General features: G+C 44.3%; 1 protein-coding gene across 1 annotated transcript in view; it reads right to left on the bottom strand.

The window, feature by feature from the left end:
• The window catches only part of RPL7 (ribosomal protein L7), a 90282-nt gene that overhangs the window by 7567 nt on the left and 58733 nt on the right, over positions 1-23982 (bottom strand). Inside the window, exon 5 of the mRNA XM_033935268.1 lies at positions 19487-19596. Within this exon, the coding sequence (XP_033791159.1) occupies positions 19487-19596 (110 nt within the window). The remainder of the gene's footprint in view (positions 1-19486; positions 19597-23982) is intronic.

Raw genomic sequence — 23982 nt, 5'->3', positions numbered from 1 at the left:
GGCCCCGGCGGGATACTGGATCTGGACACGGGGGGGGGGGGGAAGGAGAGAGACAGAAAAGGACAGGAAACAACTTGAAGACAGGGCAGATGCTGCACTAGAGAGGGGAAGACTCAAAATGTTAGCAGAAGGAAGATAGAGAGAGGGAGAAAACTGAAACAAAGGGGAGGCAGAAGAGAGGGGGGCAGATGTTGGACTTGTGGGTGTATATATAGAGAGAGAGACTACAGAGAGGTGGAAAGATTCTGGATCAGAGAGGAAGGAAGTAGAGAGAAGCAAAGACCTGGAAGAAAGGAGAACAAATGTTGGACATTGGAGGGGGGAGGGGTTTGGTAAGCAGAAGACAGAGAGCGAGAGAGGGGGGGGCCTGGACCAAAGGTGGTGATAGGTAGAAAGAAAAACTGACACTGGATCTGGGGAGGATAAGCAGAGGGAAAAGAGATAGAGACCTGGACCCAAAGAGGATGGGGCTGGATTGTGAAAGAAATGTTGGATGCATAGTCAGAAGGAAGTCCAACCAGAAATTAATTAAATCACCAGATAACAAAGGTAGGAAAAATTATTTTATTTTCAATTTAGTGATCAAAATGTGTCAGTTTTGAGAATTTATATCTGCTGAGTGTATATGAATAATGAAAGGAAAGAAATTGCATTAGTAGGGGAGGGGGAACAGGGTGCAGAGCCTTGCAAGGAGTGTGGGACTGGGTGCAGAGCCTGGCAGGGAGTGAGTGAGGGGGTGGGTACAGAGCCTAGTATATATTAGTAAACAATTTGGTTTAGAAGGAGTTCTTTTTCTTGTTTTCTTACTCTAAATCTAGGGTGCGTCTTATAGTCAGGTGCCTCTTATGGAGCTAAAAATATGGTGTTTATTTAAAGAGACCATAATCTTGACCAAACATTGCTTGTGCAATGGCTGGACTAATTAGGGCAGGGGTGTCAAAGTCCCTCCTCGAGGGCCGCAATCCAGTCGGGTTTTCAGGATTTCCCCAATGAATATGCATGAGATCTATGTGCATGCACTGCTTTCAATGCATATTCATTGGGGAAATTCTGAAAACCCGACTGGATTGCGGCCCTCGAGGACCGACTTCGACATCTGTGAATTAGGAAGTGGAATATAAGATAAACATTATTTATATGCTGCAAATCCACATACTTTTTAATCTGCTTATAGACAAACATTCAAAACGCTCTAAAGCAGGGGTGCCCACACTTTTTGGGTTTGCGAGCTACTTTTAAAATGACCAAGTCAAAATGATCTACCAACAATAAAATTAAATAAAAACACAAAGCACACTGTACACAGAGAAAATGTTAATTATCATTTATATTCTGCGGGTTTTCAATGAGGTCAAGGCAGATGACTTTATGCAATGTCACCTCAGTAACAACTATACAAAAATAAACAAATAGACCCCCCTCCTTTTTACTAAACCGTTATAGCGGATTTTAGCACAGGGCGCTGCGCTGAATGCCCTGCGCTGCTCTTGATGCTCATAGGCTCCCTGCGCTAAAAATTGCCACAGTGCAAAATATAGATAGCAGATATAAATTCTCAAAACGGACATATTTTGATCAGTAAGGTAAAATTATGTTCTTACCTGTTAATTTTCTTTCCTTTAGAAGCAGCAGATGAATCCAGAGACAAGTGGGATAGCTCACATCGACCAGCAGGTGGAGATAGAGAAACTGATTAACAGTTGGTCTTATAGCCTGGTGTTCCTCTTGTTTATTCAGTTATGCGCCTTGCCCAAGCATCCCGAGATAGGATAATGAGCCTCCAAAATAAAAAAACTTCATTCCAGTAGTGAATATTTAAATCAGAAATGTAAGAATACAATTACCAACAATACCTCAACTGAAAAAATTCAGCCTAACACACAGACAGATAGTTCACAGGGGTGGGGCTCTGGATTCATCTGCTGCTTCTAAAGGAAAGAAAATTAACAGGTAAGAACATAATTTTACCTTCCTTAGCAAAGCAGCAGATGAATCCAGAGACAAGTGGGATGTAGCAAAGCAAACTCAAACTGGGTGGGAAGCCAATGCCGCCTCTGCAATCACTAAAGCGCCAAAACTAGCCTCTGCACGGGCAGCCACGTCCAAACGGTAATGCTTCGAAAAGGTATTCCCAGACGACCATGTAGCCGCCCGGCAAATATCCTCCAAAGACAGACCACCGGACTCCGCCCACGACGTAGCCAATGCTCGAGTCGAATGAGCACGAAGTTGCTCCGGTACTTGCTTCCCCGTCAACAAATAAGCCGAAGCAATAGTTTCTTTGACCCAACGAGCAATGGAAGCTTTAGAAGCAGCCATACCCTTGTTTTTGCCCGCGAATAAGACGAATAGGTGATCCGACCTACGAAAGTAGTTAGTCACCCCCAAATAATGTAGAACCATCCGGCGCACATCCAGTAGACGCAACGACGAGAATCGCTTTCCCCAATCCTCCTTCCGAAAGACCGGGAGGAATAAACTCTGGTTCACATGGAAAGAAGAAATCACCTTAGGGAGGAAGGACGGCACTGTCCGCACAGACACTCCGGTATCCGAAATACGTAAAAAGGGTTCTCTGCAAGATAGCACCTGTAGTTCCGACACTCGCCTTGCAGAAGCCATAGCCACTAAAAACACCGTTTTTAACGTGACATCCTTCAATGTAGCCGCAGACAAAGGCTCAAAAGGTGCCACTTGCAACTTCCCAAGGACAAGTTTAAGACTCCACGCTGGACAGGTTCGCCTTACCGGAGGGCGGATATGGTGAACCCCCTTGAGGAATCGGACCACGTCCGGCTGCGATGCGAGCGTCGAGCGAGACACCCGGCCCCTGTAACAGGCAATGGCTGCCACCTGAACCTTCAGAGAGTTATAGGCTAACCCTTTAGTTAAGCCCTCCTGCAGAAAAGAAAGAATAGCCAACAGAGATGCCTGGAAGGGCGCAATACCCTGCTTTCCGCACCATGCCTCAAAAATTCTCCAGACTCTAGCATAGGAGGCAGAAGTAGAAATCTTCTTAGCTTGAAGAAGAGTGGCAATAACTTGTTCCGAATAGCCCCTATCTTTCAGCCGCGACCATTCAATAGCCAGGCCGTAAGACCAAATTGGGCCGGATTTTTCATGGAGATTGGACCCTGAGTCAGTAAGTCCGGAGTCACCTGGAACTTTATCCGATCGCCTGCTGAAAGTTGAATTAGATCCGCGTACCAAGGTCGACGCGGCCAATCCGGAGCCACCAGGATCACTCTGCCCCGAAAGAGAGAGATGCGTTGTAACACTCGACCTATCATTGGCCAAGGAGGAAATACATACAGAAGGGAATTCGGAGGCCACGGGAGAGCTAACGCGTCCACCCCCTCCGAGTCCCTTCTCCTTGCGTCTGCTGAAAAACCGAGGCAGCTTTGCATTGCGGGATGAGCCATGAGATCCATCTCTGGAAGCCCCCACTGAAGGACCATCAGATTGAACGCCCGAGTAGACAGTTCCCATTCGCCTGGATCGAGAAGATTTCTGCTGAGGAAGTCCGCCTAAACGTTTTCGTGACCCGCAATGTGTGCCGCTGTAAGAAGAGGAACATGCATTTCCGCCCACCGAAACGGCATCATTGCCTCTCCGGCTAACTGAGGACTCCGGGTACCCCCCTGATGATTGACATATGCCACCGCCGTGACACTGTCCGAAAAGACCCTGGTCGGACGGTCTTGAATCAGAGACTGAAACGCCCGAAGCGCAAGCCTGATAGCTCTCAACTCCAGCAAATTGATTGAACACTGGGCCTCCTCCGAGGACCACACCCCCTGCACTGAAGTTTGCAGGCACTGAGCCCCCCAGCCCAGAAGACATGGCCTTCGCCACCCGTAAACTGGCCTCCGGTGTGTCCCATTGCGCCGAGATAAGCTCCTGCATGGCTTCATGCACCGGAAAGGACTTAGGTGGCTTACGTGTTCCCGCCATAAGGGGGTTTCCCGACACCTTAGCATCCTCCTGTGAGATGTTTAAACACTGCAATGCTTTTGAAATTAAGGAAGAAAGTTCTTCTCTATGAAAAAGATGGAGAGCGGAAGGGTCATCCACTTCCCTACCCGGGGGATCCTCCGCTTCCCAATCCAAGACCTCACCTTCCTCTAGTGACTCAGGAAGAGAAAAAGGGGATACTGGAATAGGATCCCCATTATCCGTGGTCGCGAGTCTGCGCTTTTTTGCTACCTGCGACTTCACTGGAGAAACCACATGACCTGCCGTCGCACCAGCATTAGCACTAGTTAACCCAGAAGAGGTAGAAGGCACCGGAAGTAACTGAAAGTTTAAAGGCACCGGCTGAGCAGGCTGAGAGCTCTGCAACATGAAAGCCCGGTGCATCAGCATGATAAATTCCGGAGTAAACGAGCTCAGCCCAAATGCCGCCGAACCTATTGTTCTGCGCCGAAGAGCGGAACCGCGGCTCCTCCCAGTGCTCCCGACTCTCCAGCCGCCGCCAAACTCCCCTCAGCCGCAGAAGAGCCCTGCAGCAAGACCGAGTCGACCGCGAGGGCAGGGGACGACGCGCGCCTCCCCAACTCGGGAAATGGCCAAGTCACACGCCTGCAAGAAGGAATCTTCTGCCGGTGTATCTGAACAACCGGCGGAGCAGAATCCCGACAGTGTTCTGCGCTTCCCACAGCGCGAACACCGCTGATTAGACTCTGCCGCCATAATCCGTTCTCGGCAAAAAACTTTTCCTTTTTTTTTTTTTTTTACACGGAGAAAGCCGCCAACCGCCGACGCTGCCCTCAAAAACAAACCGGCACTCGGGAACGAACAAAGTATTACAAAAGAACAAACAGAAAGTAGAAATCTACTCACCACCTCACTCTCAGACCGCCCACAGGAAAGCAAGGATATAGCTGGCAATTGTACTGTAAGCCGATTTATTTTTATTTTTTTTAAACTGGAATGAAGAAAAAATAGAGCCCCAAGGCAATCCCTCAATCAACCAGAGGGGAGGGTGGAGAAGGGACCTGGGAGGGCCCAGGTGTAGCTCCCAAAGCCAGCACCGCTCAGCCAGGCACCCCTGTCCTACTGAAGAGAGCTAGTCTCAACAGAGGAATAGAAGTGAACACCAATTCACCCGGCACAGCCCGAATCCAGGAGCTAGAGAGATAGCTCCAACCCCTGCTGGGAGATAGAGCAAAACTGAATAAACAAGAGGAACACCAGGCTATAAGACCAACTGTTAATCAGTTTCTCTATCTCCACCTGCTGGTCAATGTGAGCTATCCCACTTGTCTCTGGATTCATCTGCTGCTTTGCTAAGGAAATTGAAAATAAAATCATTTTTCCTACCTTTGTTATCTGGTGATTTCATGAGTCTCTGGTTGCACTTTCTTCTGACTGCATCCAATATTTTCCCTTCTTTCAGCCCTCCTGTATGCTTCCTCTCCTCCAGACCTCATTCCCTCCCCAAACTTTTTCTTCCTCTCTCCCTGCCCCCTCCCTTTCTTTCTGTCTTTCTCTCTCCATGCCCCCTTTCTATCTGTCTCCCTGTCTTTCTCTCTCTATGCTCCCTTTCTATTTTTTCAGAGGTAAACAATATTTTAATAGTTTAAACGGATGTACACAACAAAACAATCTTGTATATGGTTTCCTCTGTCCTTTTTGAGGTACCCTACTCGTCAGTTTCTTGATTGCTGCATCAATATCTGGAATCTGCTCCTTCAGCTGGTTCCACTGGTCAGGAAATAAAGCAATTCCTGAAACATGTTCCCTTCAGTACTGTCTTCCTGTGGATTCTTAGCGGAAGCTTTTATTTCCTTTACAACCTTCTCTTTCTCTCAGTTTTACCTGGAGGAGGTTCTTAGACAATATTTTTCTAGGCATTTAAACTAGAAGGTGGGGGTGGTGTATGTACGAAGGACAATTATAGAGACCACCCCCGGCAAAAGAAAAGATGTGATAGTAGTAAAGGCTGCAACATAAGCAATATCAGCAACTCATTTCTTAGTATTGCAACGGAAAGTGAAACGACACAAAAATCCATACGAAAAAGGAGATTATCGCTGAAAAATAGCTGGAAAGCGATGACCACAAATGCTCGCAGTCTAAGCAACAAAGTTCATGATCTGCAAGCCCTGATATTAGAGGCAGATCTAGATATTGTTGCTATCACAGAGACATGGTTCAGTGAATCACATGGATGGGATGCAAACATACCGGGATATAATCTTTTAAGGAAGGACAGAGATGGTCATAAAGGTGGAGGAGTAGCTCTCTATGTAAAGATCAATATCCAAGCGACCGAAATGCAAGGGACCTGGGGAGAGGAAGAAGCAATATGGATTGCTCTGAAAAGAGAAGATGGAACTTCTATCTACGTGGGTGTAGTCTACAGACCTCCGACTCAATCGCAGCAAATTGATAAGGATCTGATTGTGGATATCCAAAAGTTTGGAAGGAAAGAGGAGGTTCTGCTGTTGGGAGATTTCAACCTGCCGGATGCGGACTGGAATGTTCCGTCTGCGGAATCGGAAAGAAGTAGGGAGATTGTGGATGCCTTTCAAGAGGCTCTGCTCAGACAAATGGTGATGGAACCCACATGGGAAAAAGCGATATTGGATCTGGTCCTCACAAATGGAGAGAGTATCTCTAATGTTCGAGTGGGTGCTCACCTGGGTAGTAGCGATCATCAAACGGTTTGGTTTGATATAACGGCTAAAGTGGAGAGCGGCCGCACGATACTTAAAGTCCTAGATTTCAAACGTACGGACTTTAATGCAATGGGAAAGTACCTGAAGAAAGAGCTGTTAGGATGGGAGGACATAAGAGAAGTGGAAAGACAGTGGTCTAAGCTGAAAGGAGCGATAAAAATGGCTACGGACCTTTATGTGAAGAAAATCAATAAAAACAAGAGAAAAAGGAAGCCGATATGGTTCTCCAACCTAGTGGCTGAGAAAATAAAGGCGAAAGAGTTGGCGTTCATGAAATATAAAAAAACCCAAGAAGAGGAGAGCAGAAAGGACTACAGGGTGAAATTGAAAGAAGCCAAGAGAGAGATACGTTTGGCGAAGGCACAGGCGGAAGAACAAATGGCTAAAAATGTAAAAAAGGGAGATAAAAATTTTTTCAGATATATTAGTGAAAGGAGGAAGATAAAAAATGGAATTGCTAGGCTAAAAGATGCTGGGAACAAATATGTGGAGAGTGATGAGGAGAAAGCAAATGTGCTAAACAAATACTTCTATTCTGTGTTCACAGAAGAAAATCCTGGAGAAGGACCGAGATTGTCTGGCAAAGTTACACGAGAAAATGGAGTAGATTCTGCGCCGTTCACGGAGGAGGGTGTTTATGAGCAACTTGAAAAACTGAAGGTGGACAAAGCGATGGGACCAGACGGGATCCATCCCAGGATACTAAGGGAACTCAGAGAGGTTCTGGCGAGTCCTATTAAAGACTTGTTCAACAAATCTCTGGAGACGGGAGTGATTCCTGGGGATTGGAGGAGAGCGGATGTGGTCCCTATTCATAAAAGTGGTCACAAGGATGAAGCAGGAAACTACAGGCCGGTGAGCCTCACTTCAGTTGTTGGAAAAATAATGGAAGTGTTGCTGAAAGAAAGGATAGTATATTTTCTTGAATCTAATGGGTTACAGGATCCGAGGCAACATGGCTTTACAAAAGGTAAATCGTGCCAAACAAACCTGATTGAATTTTTTGATTGGGTGACCAGAGAGCTGGATCGAGGACATATGCTAGATGTAATTTACTTGGATTTCAGCAAAGCCTTTGATACAGTTCCTCATAGGAGGCTGTTGAACAAACTTGAAGGGCTGAAGTTAGGACCCAAAGTGGTGAACTGGGTCAGAAACTGGCTGTCGGACAGACGCCAGAGGGTGGTGGTTAATGGAAGTCGCTCGAAGGAAGGAAAGGTGACTAGTGGAGTCCCTCAGGGTTCGGTGCTGGGGCCAATCCTGTTCAATATGTATGTAAGTGACATTGCTGAAGGGTTAGAAGGAAAAGTGTGCCTTTTTGCAGATGATACCAAGATTTGTAACAGAGTAGACACCGTAGAGGGAGTGGAAAATATGAAAAAGGATCTGCAAAAGTTAGAGGAATGGTCTAATGCCTGGCAACTAAAATTCAATGCAAAGAAATGCAGAGTAATGCATTTGGGGATTAATAATAGGAAGGAACCGTATATGCTGGGAGGAGAGAAGCTGATATGCACGGACGGGGAGAGGGACCTTGGGGTGATAGTGTCCGAAGATCTAAAGGCGAAAAAACAGTGTGACAAGGCAGTGGCTGCTGCCAGAAGGATTCTGGGCTGTATAAAGAGAGGCGTAGTCAGTAGAAGGAAGAAGGTGTTGATGCCCCTGTACAGGTCATTGGTGAGGCCCCACTTGGAGTATTGTGTTCAGTTTTGGAGACCGTATCTGGCGAAAGACGTAAGAAGACTTGAGGCGGTCCAGAGGAGGGCGACGAAAATGTTAGGAGGCTTGCGCCAGAAGACGTATGAGGAGAGACTGGAAGCCCTGAATATGTATACCCTAGAGGAAAGGAGAGACAGGGGAGATATGATTCAGACGTTCAAATACTTAAAGGGTATTAACGTAGAACAAAATCTTTTCCAGAGAAAGGAAAATGGTAAAACCAGAGGACATAATTTGAGGTTGAGGGGTGGTAGATTCAGGGGCAATGTTAGGAAATTCTACTTTACGGAGAGGGTGGTGGATGCCTGGAATGCACTCCCGAGAGAGGTGGTGGAGAGTAAAACTGTGACTGAGTTCAAAGAAGCGTGGGATGAACACAGAAGATTTAGAATCAGAAAATAATATTAAAGATTGAACTAGGCCAGTTACTGGGCAGACTTGTACGGTCTGTGTCTGTGCATGGCCGTTTGGAGGAGGATGGGCAGGGGAGGGTTTCAATGGCTGGGAGGGTGTAGATGGGCTGGAGTAAGTCTTAACAGAGATTTCGGCAGTTGGAACCCAAGCACAGTACCGGGAAAAGCTTTGGATTCTTGCCCAGAAATAGCTAAGAAGAAAAAAAAAAAAAAAAAAAATTTAAATTGAATCAGGTTGGGCAGACTGGATGGACCATTCGGGTCTTTATCTGCCGTCATCTACTATGTTACTATGTTTCTTTCTCTTCTTCCTTTCACATCTATCATCTGAGTCACTGCAGGAGCTGGATGAGTTCAAGTTCTCTTTTGTCTTAGGCATTCTAAGCCAAAGGCCCTCACCAACATCTTCGTTCACACTGCGTCAATAAACCAGAACAGACCTCTGTATAGACCAACGCTATCTCCATGCTCCCTATCTGTCTATCTCCCTGCCTTTCTTTCTGTCTCCCTGCCCCGCCCTTTTTCTTTCTTTCTTTCTTTCTCCCTCCCCAAGCCGCCGCCTTCGGGGAACAGGCTGCCGCCGTAATGAGGACGCTGAAGCGCCGGATTGACCAACCTTCCTCACCCGACGTCAATTTTAACATCGAAGAGGAAGTTCCGGGCCAGTCAGGCAGCGATTGGCTGGCCTGGAACTTCCTCTCAGATGTCAGAATTGACGTTGGGTTCCTCCCAGAGCCCATTGAACATATACCAGATTGGTTCTGGTTAGAATGGAGATTAATGTTTCCTTTACGTCTGAGTCATGTTATCAGTATTCAAATGCCAAGGTTATATAAGGATCACAAAATATTTGTTGATACTTGGAAAACTATAAGATATATAAGTAATCTAACTCCTATTCCAATAACTAAATCAACGACTCAAACAATATGGCTCAATCCAAAGATCAAAGTTGGCGGTTTTAAAATTATCTGGAAACATTGGATGATTGCTGGAATTCGGATTTTAGAAGATGTAATAAATAAAGGTAAACTGCTTGAATTTTCACAATTGCAAAATAAATTCGGTTTGAATAAATCACAATATTTCAGATGGATGCAATTGAAGCAGGCCATTCAGGTAGGGTTCCCTGAATGGAAAAATCTTAATAACTATCATAGTATGGAATTCTTATGTTTTCAGATAGATTCCATGGGTCACCAGGCCACAATGTGGTATAAATTAATATCTGGATTCGTACATAAAAAGAAAAAAAATGGTCTTAGAGATATTTGGAGCATTGAGATTAAGCATCAGATTAATGCATCTCAATGGCCACGACTTTGGTGTTGGAGGTTAAAATGCACATTGTCAGCTTCTATGAGACAAACTTGGTTTTTTATTTTACATAGAGCTTTATGGACCCCTACACGTTTACATAGAATAGATAGCTCTAAGTCTAATAGATGCTGGCATTGTCATCTTGAAGCAGGGACATTAGATCATCTTTTATTCTATTGTCCATTCATATTAATATTTTGGAAATCAATTTGGCCTCAAATTAATAGGATGTTAGAAAATCCGATAGCCTTGACATATGATACGATTTTGTTTGGTACTGCAATGAGAGCTCGAAGTCAAATTTCATCAAATAACAATAAACTTTTATTTATATTGACTAGAGTAGCAGTACAGCAAATTACACATAATTAGAAAAATTATGACAGATTGAACTATAATTTTTGGTGGAACTCAGTTTGCCATATATATAAGATGGAGCGTACATTGCAACACAAAAAGGATATATGGATAAGTTCAGGAAGATTTGGGGACCATTAACAGATTTTTGCAATGACTGATTTTAATTTTTTCCCATAATAAGATAATGGTTAAAGAAGGGAGGGAGGGAAGGGGTAAAGAATTTATTCTCTTTATTATACATTATAAAAAATATATCATAATGAATGAATGATAGTCTTATGAGAAATTAATGTGATAAAGGGAGGGAAAAGGGTTCATAATTAAATAATAATTGATAAAATCATTACAATATATATGTTATATAAATTCATAAGAAAAATAATATAAAATATGGTTTATATAAAACACATTATAGAGATATCAAGTGTATTGTTAAGATAAATGTATGGAAAATTTATAACACTTGTTGATATGTGAAAAAATCAATAAAAAACTTAAAACAAAAAAAAAGAATTGACGTCGGGTGGGGAAGATTGGTCTGCTCGACGCTTCAGCGTCCTCTTTACAAGGTCGGGAAGCAGGTAGAACAGAAGGCAACACAAGTCTATCACGGAGCCCGGGATGGACTCTGTGATAGACTTGCGTTGCCTTTGCGATCCACTGGTCAATCGTGATCGACCTTTTGGGCACCCCTGCTCTAAAGTATGTATTAGGGAAACAGGACAAACTAAACACAAAAACTGTAAACAAACCTATCAAAATTAAGAAATACAATAAGTATTTTGAAATGAAAGTGCTTTTAACTTTTCTAAATTTCAAATAATCAACAGTTCAAATGCAGTTCAGGAGGCAGTTTGTTTCATAGTGTAGGTACCACCACATAACAGGACAGTGGGAACTTGTAATTCTGAGATTAGAATGGCCTAGCAGGACAGTATGAACACATTCTGAAAATAAAGTGGAGAAGAATCTATCATAAAACTTTTAAAACTACCTGAAGACCTTGAATTTCACATGTTTTTATCATTTCTTCAAAACCTGAAAATTGTGCAGTCACATTATGACATTTCAGCATTCACTATAGTGAGTCAACTAAAAGAAATAACTACCATGTTTCCCCGAAAATAAACCGTAGCTGGGTTTTAAAGGTGCTCCTAAAATAAGGCCTACCCCCAAAATAAGCCCTAGTTAGATCGACCCCCGAAGCCCCTTCTGAATGTCCACAACACTCCTCGACTCAATCCCTGACAATAGTGGTACCTGATTCGCCGGCGGCAGCACTTTCATACACCCCCCCCCATGTGCAGCATCTTTCCTTCCCTCTCACCCATCCCCTTGCAAAGCAGAACCCTGCCAACCCTCTCACCAATCCCCTTGCATAGCATCTTTCCCTCCCTCCCTCCACATAGTAGAACCTCACAGACCCTCCCACACATCCCCCTGCACAGCATCTTTCCATCCCTCCCTCCCATCCATCAGTGACGTGGTACAGGAAGGCCCCGGCGGGGAAGGCCACAAAACAGCTTAAGAGTGCTGCTGTTTGAAGTGGAGGTATGTCAGTCTTGCGATGGGAGGGTCGTCAGGGTTCTTCTGCGTAGAGGGATGGGAGAGAGAGATGGAAAGATGCTGTGCAAGGGGATGGGTGAGCGGAGAGGGGAGGAAAAATGCTGCCTTGGGGGGGGTGAAGAAATGAAAGAGGAAGAATTAGGGTGGAGGAGAGGAAGAGAGAAATGATTGTTGTACATGAAAAAAATAAAACATAGAAACATGATGGCAGATAAAGGCCAAATGGCCCATCTTGTCTGCCCATCCGCTTTAACCATTATCTCTTTCTCTCTCCGAGAGATCCCACATGCCAATCCAAGGCCCTTTTGAATTCAGACACAGTCCCTGTCTCCACCACCTCTTCCAGGAGACTGTTCCACTCATCTACCACCCTTTCTATAAAAAAGTATTCCTCTTAACTTCATCCTATGCCCTCTCATTTCAGAGTTTCTTTTCAAATGAAAGACTAGACTCATGCGCATTTACATTATGTAGGTATTTAAATGTCTATCATATCTCCCCTCTCCCGCCTTTCCTCCAAAGTATACAGAATGAGATCTTTAAGTCTGTACCCAAACGCCTTATGATGAAAACCACATACTATTTTAGTAGCCTCCATCCTTTTTATATCTTTTTGAAGGTGTGGCCTCCAGAATTGTACACAATATTCTAAATGAGATCTCATCAAAATCTTATACAGGAGCATCAATGCCTCCTTTTTCCTACTGGCCATACCTCTCCCTGGGCAAACTAGCATCCTTCTAGCTTTCGCCGTCACATTTTCAACCTTAAGATCATCACATACAATCACACCTAAGTCCCGCTCTTCTGCACATAAATTCTTCACCCTCTGAACTTTACCATTCCCTTGAGGTTTTGAAGCCCAAATGCATGACTTTGCATTTCTTAGCATTAAATTTTAACTGCCAAATTTCAGACCATTCTTCAAGCTTCGCCAGGTCTTTCTTCATGTTATTCATCCGGCGCATCTACCCTATTGCAGATTTTGGTATTATCCGCAAAGAGGCAAATCTTACCAGATGCCCTTCAGCAATATCATTTATAAAAATGTTAAAAAGAACAGGCCTAAAAACAGAACCTTGTGGCACACCATTGCTAACATCCCTTTCCTCAGAGCGATCTCCATTGATCACTACCCTCTGTCGCCTTCCACTCAACCAGTTCATGACCTAGCCCGTCACTTCGAGACCCATCCTGAAAGCACTCAGTTTATTTATCACAAGTCTGTGTGGAACACTGTCAAAGGCTTTGCTAAAATCTAAATACACCACATCTAGCGCACATCCTCTATCCAATTCTCTGGTCACCCAATCAAAGAAATTGATCAGATTTAGCTGACAAGATCTACCTCTAGTGAATCCATGTTGCCTCCGGTCCTGTAATCTACAGAATTCCAGAAACTTCACCATTATCTGTTTTAAAAGCATTTCCATTAATTTGCTTACCACAGAAATCAGACTTACTGGCCTGTAATTCCCTACTTCTTCCTTACTTCCACTTTTGTGGAGAGGGACCACATCCGCCCTTCTCCAGTCCTCCGGTACCACTCCCGATTAGAGACTCATTGAAAAAGTCAGTCAACTTCCCTAAGTTCCTTCAGCACCCTCGAATGTACACTATCTGGTCCCATTGCTTTGTCTATCTTTATTTTAGCTAGCTCCTCACAAACACAACTCCTGCTCCGCCCCCCCGATCCCGCAGGAGGACTACACAATTTAAAAGACACAGCGCCGCCATTACCAGCCAGACCGGGCCGGCGTGGGAGCCCTGCTCCGCCCCCCCGATCCCGCAGGAGGACTACACAATTTAAAAGACACAGCGCCGCCATTACCAGCCAGACCGGGCCGGCGTGGGAGCCCTGCTCCGCCCCCCCGATCCCGCAGGAGGACTACACAATTTAAAAGACACAGCGCCGCCATTACCAGCCAGACCGGGCCGGCGTGGGAGCCCTGCTCCGCCCCCCCGATCCCGCAGGAGGACTACACAATTTAAAAGACACAGCGCCGCCATTACCAGCCAGACCGGGCCGGCGTGGGAGCCCTGCTCCGCCCCCCCGATCCCGCAGGAGGACTACACAATTTAAAAGACACAGCGCCGCCATTACCAGCCAGACCGGGCCGGCGTGGGAGCCCTGCTCCGCCCCCCCGATCCCGCAGGAGGACTACACAATTTAAAAGACACAGCGCCAACGGCGCGCCGCCGTTCGGCGTGCCGACGAAGGCGCACGACAAAGGCGCCTGCGCCTTAGTGGGCGCCTTCGTGGAGCACCTGAGAGGAGCAACGGAGAGAAGCACCAACGGACCCAAGAGACGTGAACACCTACACCTCAGAGACCACTCCACCAGACCTCTTGCCTACCTCCACCATAAGGTAAGGAGCGAAAGATCCCCCGCTCCTCCCACTACAGCCAGAACTCTAAGAGGGAACCACCCCCTCTACCTAACAACCCGAACACCCCAAACCAGACATCAAACATGAAGCCCTCCCGAAATACACACAAAATAGCAGCCATCCTAATAATCCTCCTCATTTCTAGCTGGAATACAACAGCTAACAATCTACCCACCACAACCTCAACCGCAAGCACAACCAACTTCCAAATCCCCAACAGAAGAACACTCACTCCAAGTTACCCAAACCTCCACACCAACAATCAACAACCCATCACTGTTATCCGGAGAAGAAGATCAACACCCTCGAAAACAAAACCTCAAACAACTACCACAACACTCATATACCCGGAAACAACTTACACTCCTAAGACCGACACGACCTCCCTTACATGTGCCTATGTCAATATCAGATCTCTAGGACCCAAAACAGAAAACATAAAAAACTGGATAACAACAGAAAAACTTGACTGCTTATTCCTCACTGAAACCTGGCTAACCTCAGACACAGACCCTAGAATAAAAGAAGTATGCCCGCCAGGATACAAAATAACAGTAACCTGCAGAGAGAAAAAAAGAGGAGGAGGTCTAGCAATAATATTCAAGAACACCATAACTCTAAACATACTCGAGAAAGTATCCACTCCACAATTGGATTTCCTAGCGTGCCAACTCATAAACACAACACTAAAAAACTCTCTAAACTGCCTGCTCTGCTACATAACACCAGGAAACTGGACCACAGTGAAGCCCGAATTTGAAAACTTCATCTACCAAAACTCACTAACAGCTGACTACAACCTCATACTAGGAGACCTAAACCTACACCTAGAAGATCAAACCTCCACACCAGCAAACAACTGTCTATCCTTCCTCAATGCATTATCCTTCAAGATCCTAAACCCACAAACCACTCATGAAAAAGGTCATCAACTGGACATTGCAGCATTCATGACTCACCAACCAACCAATCAAGAAATCCAAACTCCAAACGGAACATGGTCCCCATCCCTATGGTCAGACCACTACATCTTTAACTTCAACATCAACTGGACCAAAACCAAACACACACCTCAAACAAAAAAAACCACATATACCTCACGCAAACATATCGACCCAACCATCTTCTGGTCAAAGATAGACGAAACCATCCAAGACTGCGACCCAAAAAATTTCATCTCCCACTGGGAAAATGTATCCACCAACACACTTGATAATCTGGCACCCCTACAAACCAAAACCAGAATCAGAAGGAAATCAGACCAATGGTTTGATAATGAATTACTCCAACTCAAAAGACAGTGCAGAAGATTAGAAAGAAAATGGAGAAAAAAGAATCAAGAACAAACAAAAACCGACTGGAAAAAAATCAACAAACAATACAAAAATCTACTAAAAGACAAGAGGAAAAGTTACTACACCAAGCTCATAGGCACAGAAACACAAGATTCCAAAAAAATTTTCCAAATACTAAAAGAATTAACAGACACCAAACCATATATTACCACCACCAACACACCTCCACCATCACCCACCATCTTAGCAGAACATTTCAAGAATAAAATCACCAACACCAGAGCCACACTCATACTCAACCCATCCAACCAAAATCCAATCACAATCCACTCCACAGGAAAAGAGGCAGTCGCAGCAGACAGAACTTGGTCTCAATTCCCAAACATAAAATGGCCAGAATTTAACAAATTATACAAAAAATACAGCCATGCCTCCTGTGACCTCAACCACTGCCCCTCATATCTCCTTACCACCTCTAGTATAAAGTTCCGCACCATAATTCTACAATGGATCCAATTCACGCTCACAGAGGGCACATTCCCTGACAACCTCAGCGAAATTGTCATCACACCAATCCAAAAAGACCCAAAGGCACCACAAAACCTCCCTTCCAACTATAGACCTATAGCCTCAATTCCGCTATATGTCAAAATTACAGAAGGCCTAGTAGCCAAACTCCTCACCAATTACATAGAGGACCACAACCTACTACACCCCATGCAATCAGGATTCAGAACAAATTTCAGCACAGAGACATTACTAGGCTCCCTCATGGATACCGTCAGACAACAACTTAGTATAGGGAAAAAAATACTACTTATACAACTGGACCTATCGGCAGCATTCGACCTGGTAGACCACAACATCCTTCTACAGATACTAGATGCAATAGGCATCTCAGACAAAGTATACTCCTGGTTCAAAGGATTCCTAAAACTCAGAACCTACAGTGTAAAATCAAACAAAGAAAAATCAGAATCCTGGTCAAACCCATGCGGCGTACCACAAGGATCCCCACTATCCCCCACCCTCTTCAATCTATACACTGCCTCTCTAGGAACCCATCTGGATAATCTAGGCATAACATCCTACAGCTATGCGGATGACATCACCATCCTCATCCCATACGATCACTCCAAACCTACCATGACAGAGGAACTTCACCAAACACTGGAAGCAGTCACAACCTGGATGGAAAATCACAAACTTAAACTCAACCAAGACAAAACCAAATTCATCCTCCTAGAAAACGACAGGATCCAAACCACAACCATCCTAGACATAAACGCAACCAAATATCCCATCCAAACAACCATAAAACTACTAGGCATGACCATAGACAGATGCTGCACAATGCAGCCACAAATAAACAAAACAACTCAAAAATCATTCGCAATCATGAGAAACCTGAGACAAGTCCGAAAATTCTTTGAAAGCACACAATTCCTACTTATAGTACAATCCCTAATACTAGGAATACTGGACTACTGTAACATTCTCTTCCTCCCATGTCCAGCAACTACGATAAGACAACTCCAAACAATCCAAAATACAGCCTTAAGACTCGTCTATTCATTGAAAAAACATGACCACATCACCGAAGCCTACATCAACTCACACTGGCTCCCAATCCAAGAAAGAATCCAATTCAAATTCTACTGCATATTATTTAAAACACTACACGGAGACAGTCCATCATACCTGAACAATCGCCTCATCCAAGCAACCAGCACCAGACACAGAAAAACGCACTCCCCATTCATACCCCCCCCATCCAAAGAAGTGAAAAGAACAAAACTACATGACGGCCTCCTAGCCACACAAGCTGCAAGACTAGATAACCAAATCTCCAACCTTCTGATGACCACCCCAGACTATAAGACGTTCAGAAAAGAAATAAAAACCACACTTTTCAAGAAATTCCTAAGACAGAAATAACAACACGACCACTAAAAGCCCTCAAGATCTTCATATTACCTCTCTAGCTATTCTCTACAATTCATATAATTCTGTTATTCTGTAACTCTGTAATTCTTTATTCATTGTAATTCTGTCCTTAAACTAACCTTTTGTAATCCGCCTTGAACCGCAAGGTAATGGCGGAATAGAAATCCCTAATGTAATGTAATGTAATGTAATGTAAAATCTATCAGGGTCTATTACTCCTCCATCTCTATTCATGTTTGTCTTCTGCGGTCCCACTTCCAGCGCTTCAGCCGTGAACAGAAATATTTGTTAAGCAATTCGGCCTTTTCTTTATCAGCTTCTACATATTTCCCCCCTTCACCTTTGAGTCTCACAATGCCACTTTTGTACTTCTTCCTATCACTAATATATCTAAAAAAAATGTCGTCTCCCTGTTTTACCATGTCAGCTATTTTTCCTTTCATTTGCAGTCTTGCTTTCCTGACTACATGACCAGCCTCTCTTAACTTTTCCAGATATTTTTGTCTTCCTCTTTCTGCGATCTTTTGTAGTTTATGAAAAATGACCTTTTATTCCTTACCTTCTGAGCTACTACTTTTGAGAACCAAAGTGGCCTTCTTTTCCTCTTTCCTTACAATCGCTCCTTTTAGTTTTGCCCAGTGCATTTCCACTCCTTCCAGACGTTCCCATCCAGACAATAATTCCTTGACGTAAACCCCCATTTGAACAAAGTTAGTTTTTTAAAAATCTAGAACCTTTGCTTTTGAATGAGCCCTCTCTATACTCATCTTAATATTAAACCGTATCATGTAGTGATCACTGGATGCCAGATGATCACCCACTGTAACATCAGAAACACTTTCTCTGTTTGTAATCACTAAGTCCAGTATGATCCCATACCGCATGAGTTCCATTACCAACTTCTGGAATAGTTCTCCTTGTAGAGAATCCAGGATCTCCCTACTTCTAGAAGACCCTGCAATAGGGATACCCCAATCAACATCCGGCATGTTAAAATCACCTATTAGCAAGACTTCCCCTTTTTTGGATATATTCTGAATGTCTACTATTAAATGCCTATCTACTTCTTAAGTATGTGAAGGAGGCCTGTATATCAAACCAATCTCTTTCCAAATTGATCCACAGTGGCTCTTCCTGGCCCTGTAGATCCTTCAATTGTGTGGCTTTAATATGATCTTTAACATATAACGCTACTCCTCCTCCTTTTCTTCCTACTCTGTCTTTCCTGAACAGATCATAGCCATCCCCGAAAATAAGCTCTAGTGCATTTTTTGGACCCAAAATTAATATAAAACACTGTTTTATTTTTGGGGAACCACAGTAGATAGTTGTGAATGAAGGCTCATAATGCCATAGCCCAAAGAGGCTGTGTTCTGGATTCAGTTGGAAATGCAAAGAGGTTGTGTGGAGTGGTGGAATGAGAACGACAACCCCCTCAACTTGGGACCTAGTTGAGACTCATAACTTGGGAGATGCACAAATGCAATATTAAGAAGGGTACCAAAAGGAAATATTGAGAAGGGTACTATAAAATGAACACCGCTATAAATATCTGAAATCACTGCAGAGATCAGAAACTTTTAAAATTATTTTCAGAAACATTACTAGCCAAGTAAATGGGTTATAATTAACATTAGGTAAACAAAATTACTTCTATACCTATACTTGATTGACACTTCTATAGTATTTGATTTTTGGTTTCATTATAATTAACATTGCAATGTTCTGTAAATCACTCTATTATGTCTTGTTGGACGATACAAGTGGATCAGGTTTGTAAAGCTGTACTCACCTAACTGCTTTTCAATCAGAGAATTGTCAGTCAAGGGAATACGCTGCTTCTTGATCTTGAGGTAACCACGCTTGTAAATGAGTTCTCGTACAGACTTCAGGTTGGGGTACCTAAGATGTTAAAAGAGGTGGCCAAATTTTCACCTTTTGTGTTCAGTACATCTCAGATTAAAAGGCAGAGCAGCTCAAGCTTTTTATCTCCCACATTTCAAGCAGTACTATACAATGTTCCTGTAATACTTAAACATGAAAACCAAAGAGCCCTACAAATAAATCTATAGATTACCTATTTCATTTCTGAAGAAAAATCTACAGCACTGCAAAACAATATTTCTTCCAAGGATCAAACTGACATGAGCAAAAGGTTTGTTACATTACTATATTGCTCAATAGAACAGTGCTCACAAAACAATCTATTCACATATAATGAGCTGAAATTTCAAGTATTAGAGAAAACATTTGAAAATATTTACTGAAATGGCACATTTATTTGAACACATAAACATGCCACGAGACAGATCATCATACAGTATATTTATCTCAAAATATGCTTGATTGGATAGTGGATCAATTGGACTTCTGATGAATGCATTTACTGCCAAAACAGATACTGCTGCGTATCAACTGCCATCCACATTTAAGAATGGACTTCTTAAATTCATTTATTCTGTCATCTACAATCAAGTTTTGTTCTTACAATAAATTTGTGTGTTCATCCCAATACTATGGAGTCTTTGTCCACTCTTTTTTGTGAATTTCCTGTTGTGGGGCAACTCTGGTTTCTGCTTTGATTTGATGTTTATTTAAACTACACATGAATAGTGCTTTTCCTTTTATTTTTAACAAGTTTCATATTATACTCTCACATCATTAATGCAATTCTTGAAATAAACAATATTAAGTTAACAGAAAATTCAAAGGAAATAACACTTTTTCCCCCGCAATTTTAGGAAATAGGATCAAGATATGGAACTATATAAAGGACACAAAAATCAGAGATCTCAGCCAGCCTAAACAAAGATCCCAAAGAACAGTGCCTTACTTTTATCCTGCAGCGTTGCTATACCAAAAAACACCAGCAACTCTGTACAAAAATTAATTTGACAAAGAAAATCAAAAAACTTTCCAGAGAAGCCACCCCAGATAAAACCAAGTGGGTAAATAAAGACTAAAACACTGATACAAGCAACTGCTAGTCAAACTGACTGCTGAGCAGCAATTTAGTTCAAGCCAAAGTCCATCCTCCCCCACCAAGTGAAAGGTCTATGGGCTGAATGCTCTAAAACAGGGATCTCAAAGTCCCTCCTTGAGGGCCGCAATCCAGTCGGGTTTTCAGGATTTCCCCAATAAATATGCATTGAAAGCAGTGCATGCACATAGATCTCATGCATATTCATTGGGGAAATCCTGAAAACCCGACTTGATTGTGGCCCTCAAGGAGGAACTTGGAGACCCCTGCTCTAAAACCACCATTAAAATCCTGTGTGTAGCTCGACAGACCCTCCTGCCTCAGCCACCTGGACCCCCCTCCCCCCCACTTCCTTATTCAAATGATGAGCAGGGAGGATGCTCACTCCCCTCCTGCTGGTAGACCCGCCTCATCGAAATGGCGGGTCTTCCTCTTCCCGGTGCATCCTGGGATGAACTGTGAGGGGCCTAAGATTTTGATTGGTTCAGTCGACTAAGGCGTCTCCCATAGGAGGGGACCTTAGGTATCAGAACCAAAGTCTTAGCCCCCACCCACCCCCCAGTTCATCCCAGGATTCACTGGGAAGGCGCCTAAGGTCCTGACTGGCCCTATGGGAGGGGCCTTTGGCGACTGAACTAATAGGAATCTTAAGCCCCTCCCAGGAAGGTCAAGGAAGGAAGGAGTGGGCATCCCCTCTGTCGATCTTCAAAGGGAGGTCGGGGGGGGGAGGGAGTGGGTGGGCCTACGTGCTAAGACAGGAGGGAGTAGACATCCCTCCTGCCCTGTCATCAGGGGAAGGGGGGTCCTGAACCAACTTTTTAAAAAAAGTTTTAAACAGGGCCAGATATTGTGCATATGTAATACGCCACAATGTCTGTACCCACTGGTCCTGGAATAAGGTGAGATTATATAAAAATATAACCATACCAAAATATAAAATTACAACTTCAGACTTCCTCCACCCCCCTCCCCCAAACTGCCTTATGGCCTGTGATAGCTCTACTCACAGACCAGATGCTGGGAAGATGTGCTGCAGCCTGCCAAAACTCTCAGGGTAGCTGGAAATAGAAGAGGACCCCCTGCCCACCAGGAAAGCTGTTTCTTCCGACTCTTCAGCTGCGAGTTGGGCCAGAGTCGGACTGAACCTCAACCCCCAGAAACTCCAAACACCACGAAGAAGGGGGAGAAAAATGCAGCCGAAACCGTGAGCGCGCTCCAAAGAAACACAGTAGGTGGCCATACAGCCTGCGCTAGCACTTCTGATCAAGTCAAGGAGTGAGCAAACAGAAGGGGAAGCCAGTTCAAACAAGCTGGCTGAGCAGGTCCCCGCAGGATACATCTGTCAGTTGCAGACCGAAGTCTGCTCCTTTCAAGCAGGCTAGGTAGTCACTGGAGCTGAACAGAACACAAAATCCGGTGAAAAAACGCAAAAAATATTGAAAAACCAAAGAAGATCAAATTTGCTCCTGCAAGCTTACTTACAGAAGGCATAACTAATTGGGGGGGGGGAGCAGCAGAGAGCAAGGAAGAGGAGGTACTGAAAACAGTAGTCAGTATCTCCTGCAACAGACTCGCGGGTGCAGATGCAAGACCCTTGGTTCAGCATACCATCCCTATTGCACTGGAAAAAGGATCTTAAAGGAGAGAGAAAAAGATTTAACTGCAGAAACGGTTAAAACACAATTAAGAAACCCCACCGATTTCCCCCACAGGCTGTTACAGCCTGTAAGCCGACCACATGCTGGGGAAATGGTGTTGAAACCTGCTTCAACTCCTTTAAAGTGTAGCGGGATCTGGAGGGATTCTCTACCTCAAGCCGCTGATCAGCAGCCATGCTGAGATCTTCTTTCAAGCTGCCAGACTGATCCTCTATTCCCCCCACCCCCAGGCTGTGACAGGCGCAGAAAATAGAGGAAGTGGTAAAACTGAAGCAGGCACCCTGAGTGCCCAGGACACTATTGATGCCTAACAGCCTGCGCGCAAGCTCCTGACCAAGTCAAGAAGTAAAAAAGTGTTGAGGGCCCAGAACCCTGAGCTCAACAAATCTTCAGCAGGTTGGTTGCACAGGTCCCTGAAGGATACACCTGCCAGCTGCAGACTAAAGTCTGCTCCTCTCCAAGCAGGCACAGCAGTCCCTTGAAAGTGTAAAAACCACAAAAAAAATCAAAAACTACAAAACAAAATAAAGGGAGCAGATCAGAATGACACATTCATGCTCGCCTGCAAAAGGAAGAACTGAAGGGGGCAGCAGAGACCGTGGAGAAGGAGCTGAAAAGCTGTTATTAACATCTTCTGCAGTATGCTCGCAAGCCCAAATGGACAACTCTACAGTTCAGCATACCATCCCTATTGCACTGGAAAATTAGTTATCAACTTACAACTTCTAACCAATTATTCAATTATATGTAACAGTACCAAGAAAACTACACTAAACTAAACCTTAGGTTTGTATACCGCACCATCTCCATAGTCGTGGAGCTCGGCACGGTTTACAGGAATTGTGGTGAGAAAGGAACTCCAAGGAAGGGCTAGATGAAGATCGGAGGAAAGAAGAATGTTAGAGGGCTAGGATGTCAGATGAGGAGGGAGTGTTAGATTTTTGAGAAAAGCTAGGTTTTCAGATGTTTACAGAAGGGTTGGAGAGAACTCAGGTTCCGAAGAGGGGAGGTAAGGTTGTTCCAGAGCTCAGTGAATCTGAAGGGGAGGGAAGTCCCCAGTTTTCCTGGGTGGGAAATGCCTTTTAATGAGGGGAAGGATAATTTCGATTTTTGGATTTTTGGATTTGGATTTTAGGTCTGGTGGTATTAAGATTTGAGGAGTTCCAAGAAAGAGGAATTAATGGAGGGAGGAATTAATGGAGGAAGGATGCCGTGGAGGATCTTGAAAGTTAGGCAAATGCATTTGAAGTGGACTCTGGAAATTATCGGAAGCCAGTGAAGCTTGAAAAGAAGCGGTGAGACACAATCGAATTTACTTTTTGCAAAGATAAGCTTGGCCGTGGCATTTTGAATCCGTTGGAGTCTGTGAAGGTTTTTCTTCGTTAGGCTTATGAAGATAGAATTGCAATAGTCCAGTCTGGAGTAGAGAGTTGCGCGGGGACAGAAATCCCACCCGTCCCCACCCGTCCCCGCCAAAATCCCACCCATCCCCACCCGTCCCCGTGAGGAATCCCTCCGTCCCCACCCGTCCCCGTGAGGAATCCCTCCGTCCCCACCCGTCCCCGCGAGGAATCCCCTCCGTCCCCACCCGTCCCCGCGAGGAATCCCCTCCGTCCCCACCCGTCCCCGCGAGGAATCCCCTCCGTCACC

This window comes from Geotrypetes seraphini, chromosome 2 (genome assembly GCF_902459505.1).
Source record: "Geotrypetes seraphini chromosome 2, aGeoSer1.1, whole genome shotgun sequence".
NCBI classification, from domain to species: Eukaryota; Metazoa; Chordata; class Amphibia; order Gymnophiona; family Dermophiidae; genus Geotrypetes; species Geotrypetes seraphini.
The sequence above is the reverse complement of the archived record's forward strand: the minus strand, read 5'-3'. Positions and strand labels throughout refer to the sequence as shown.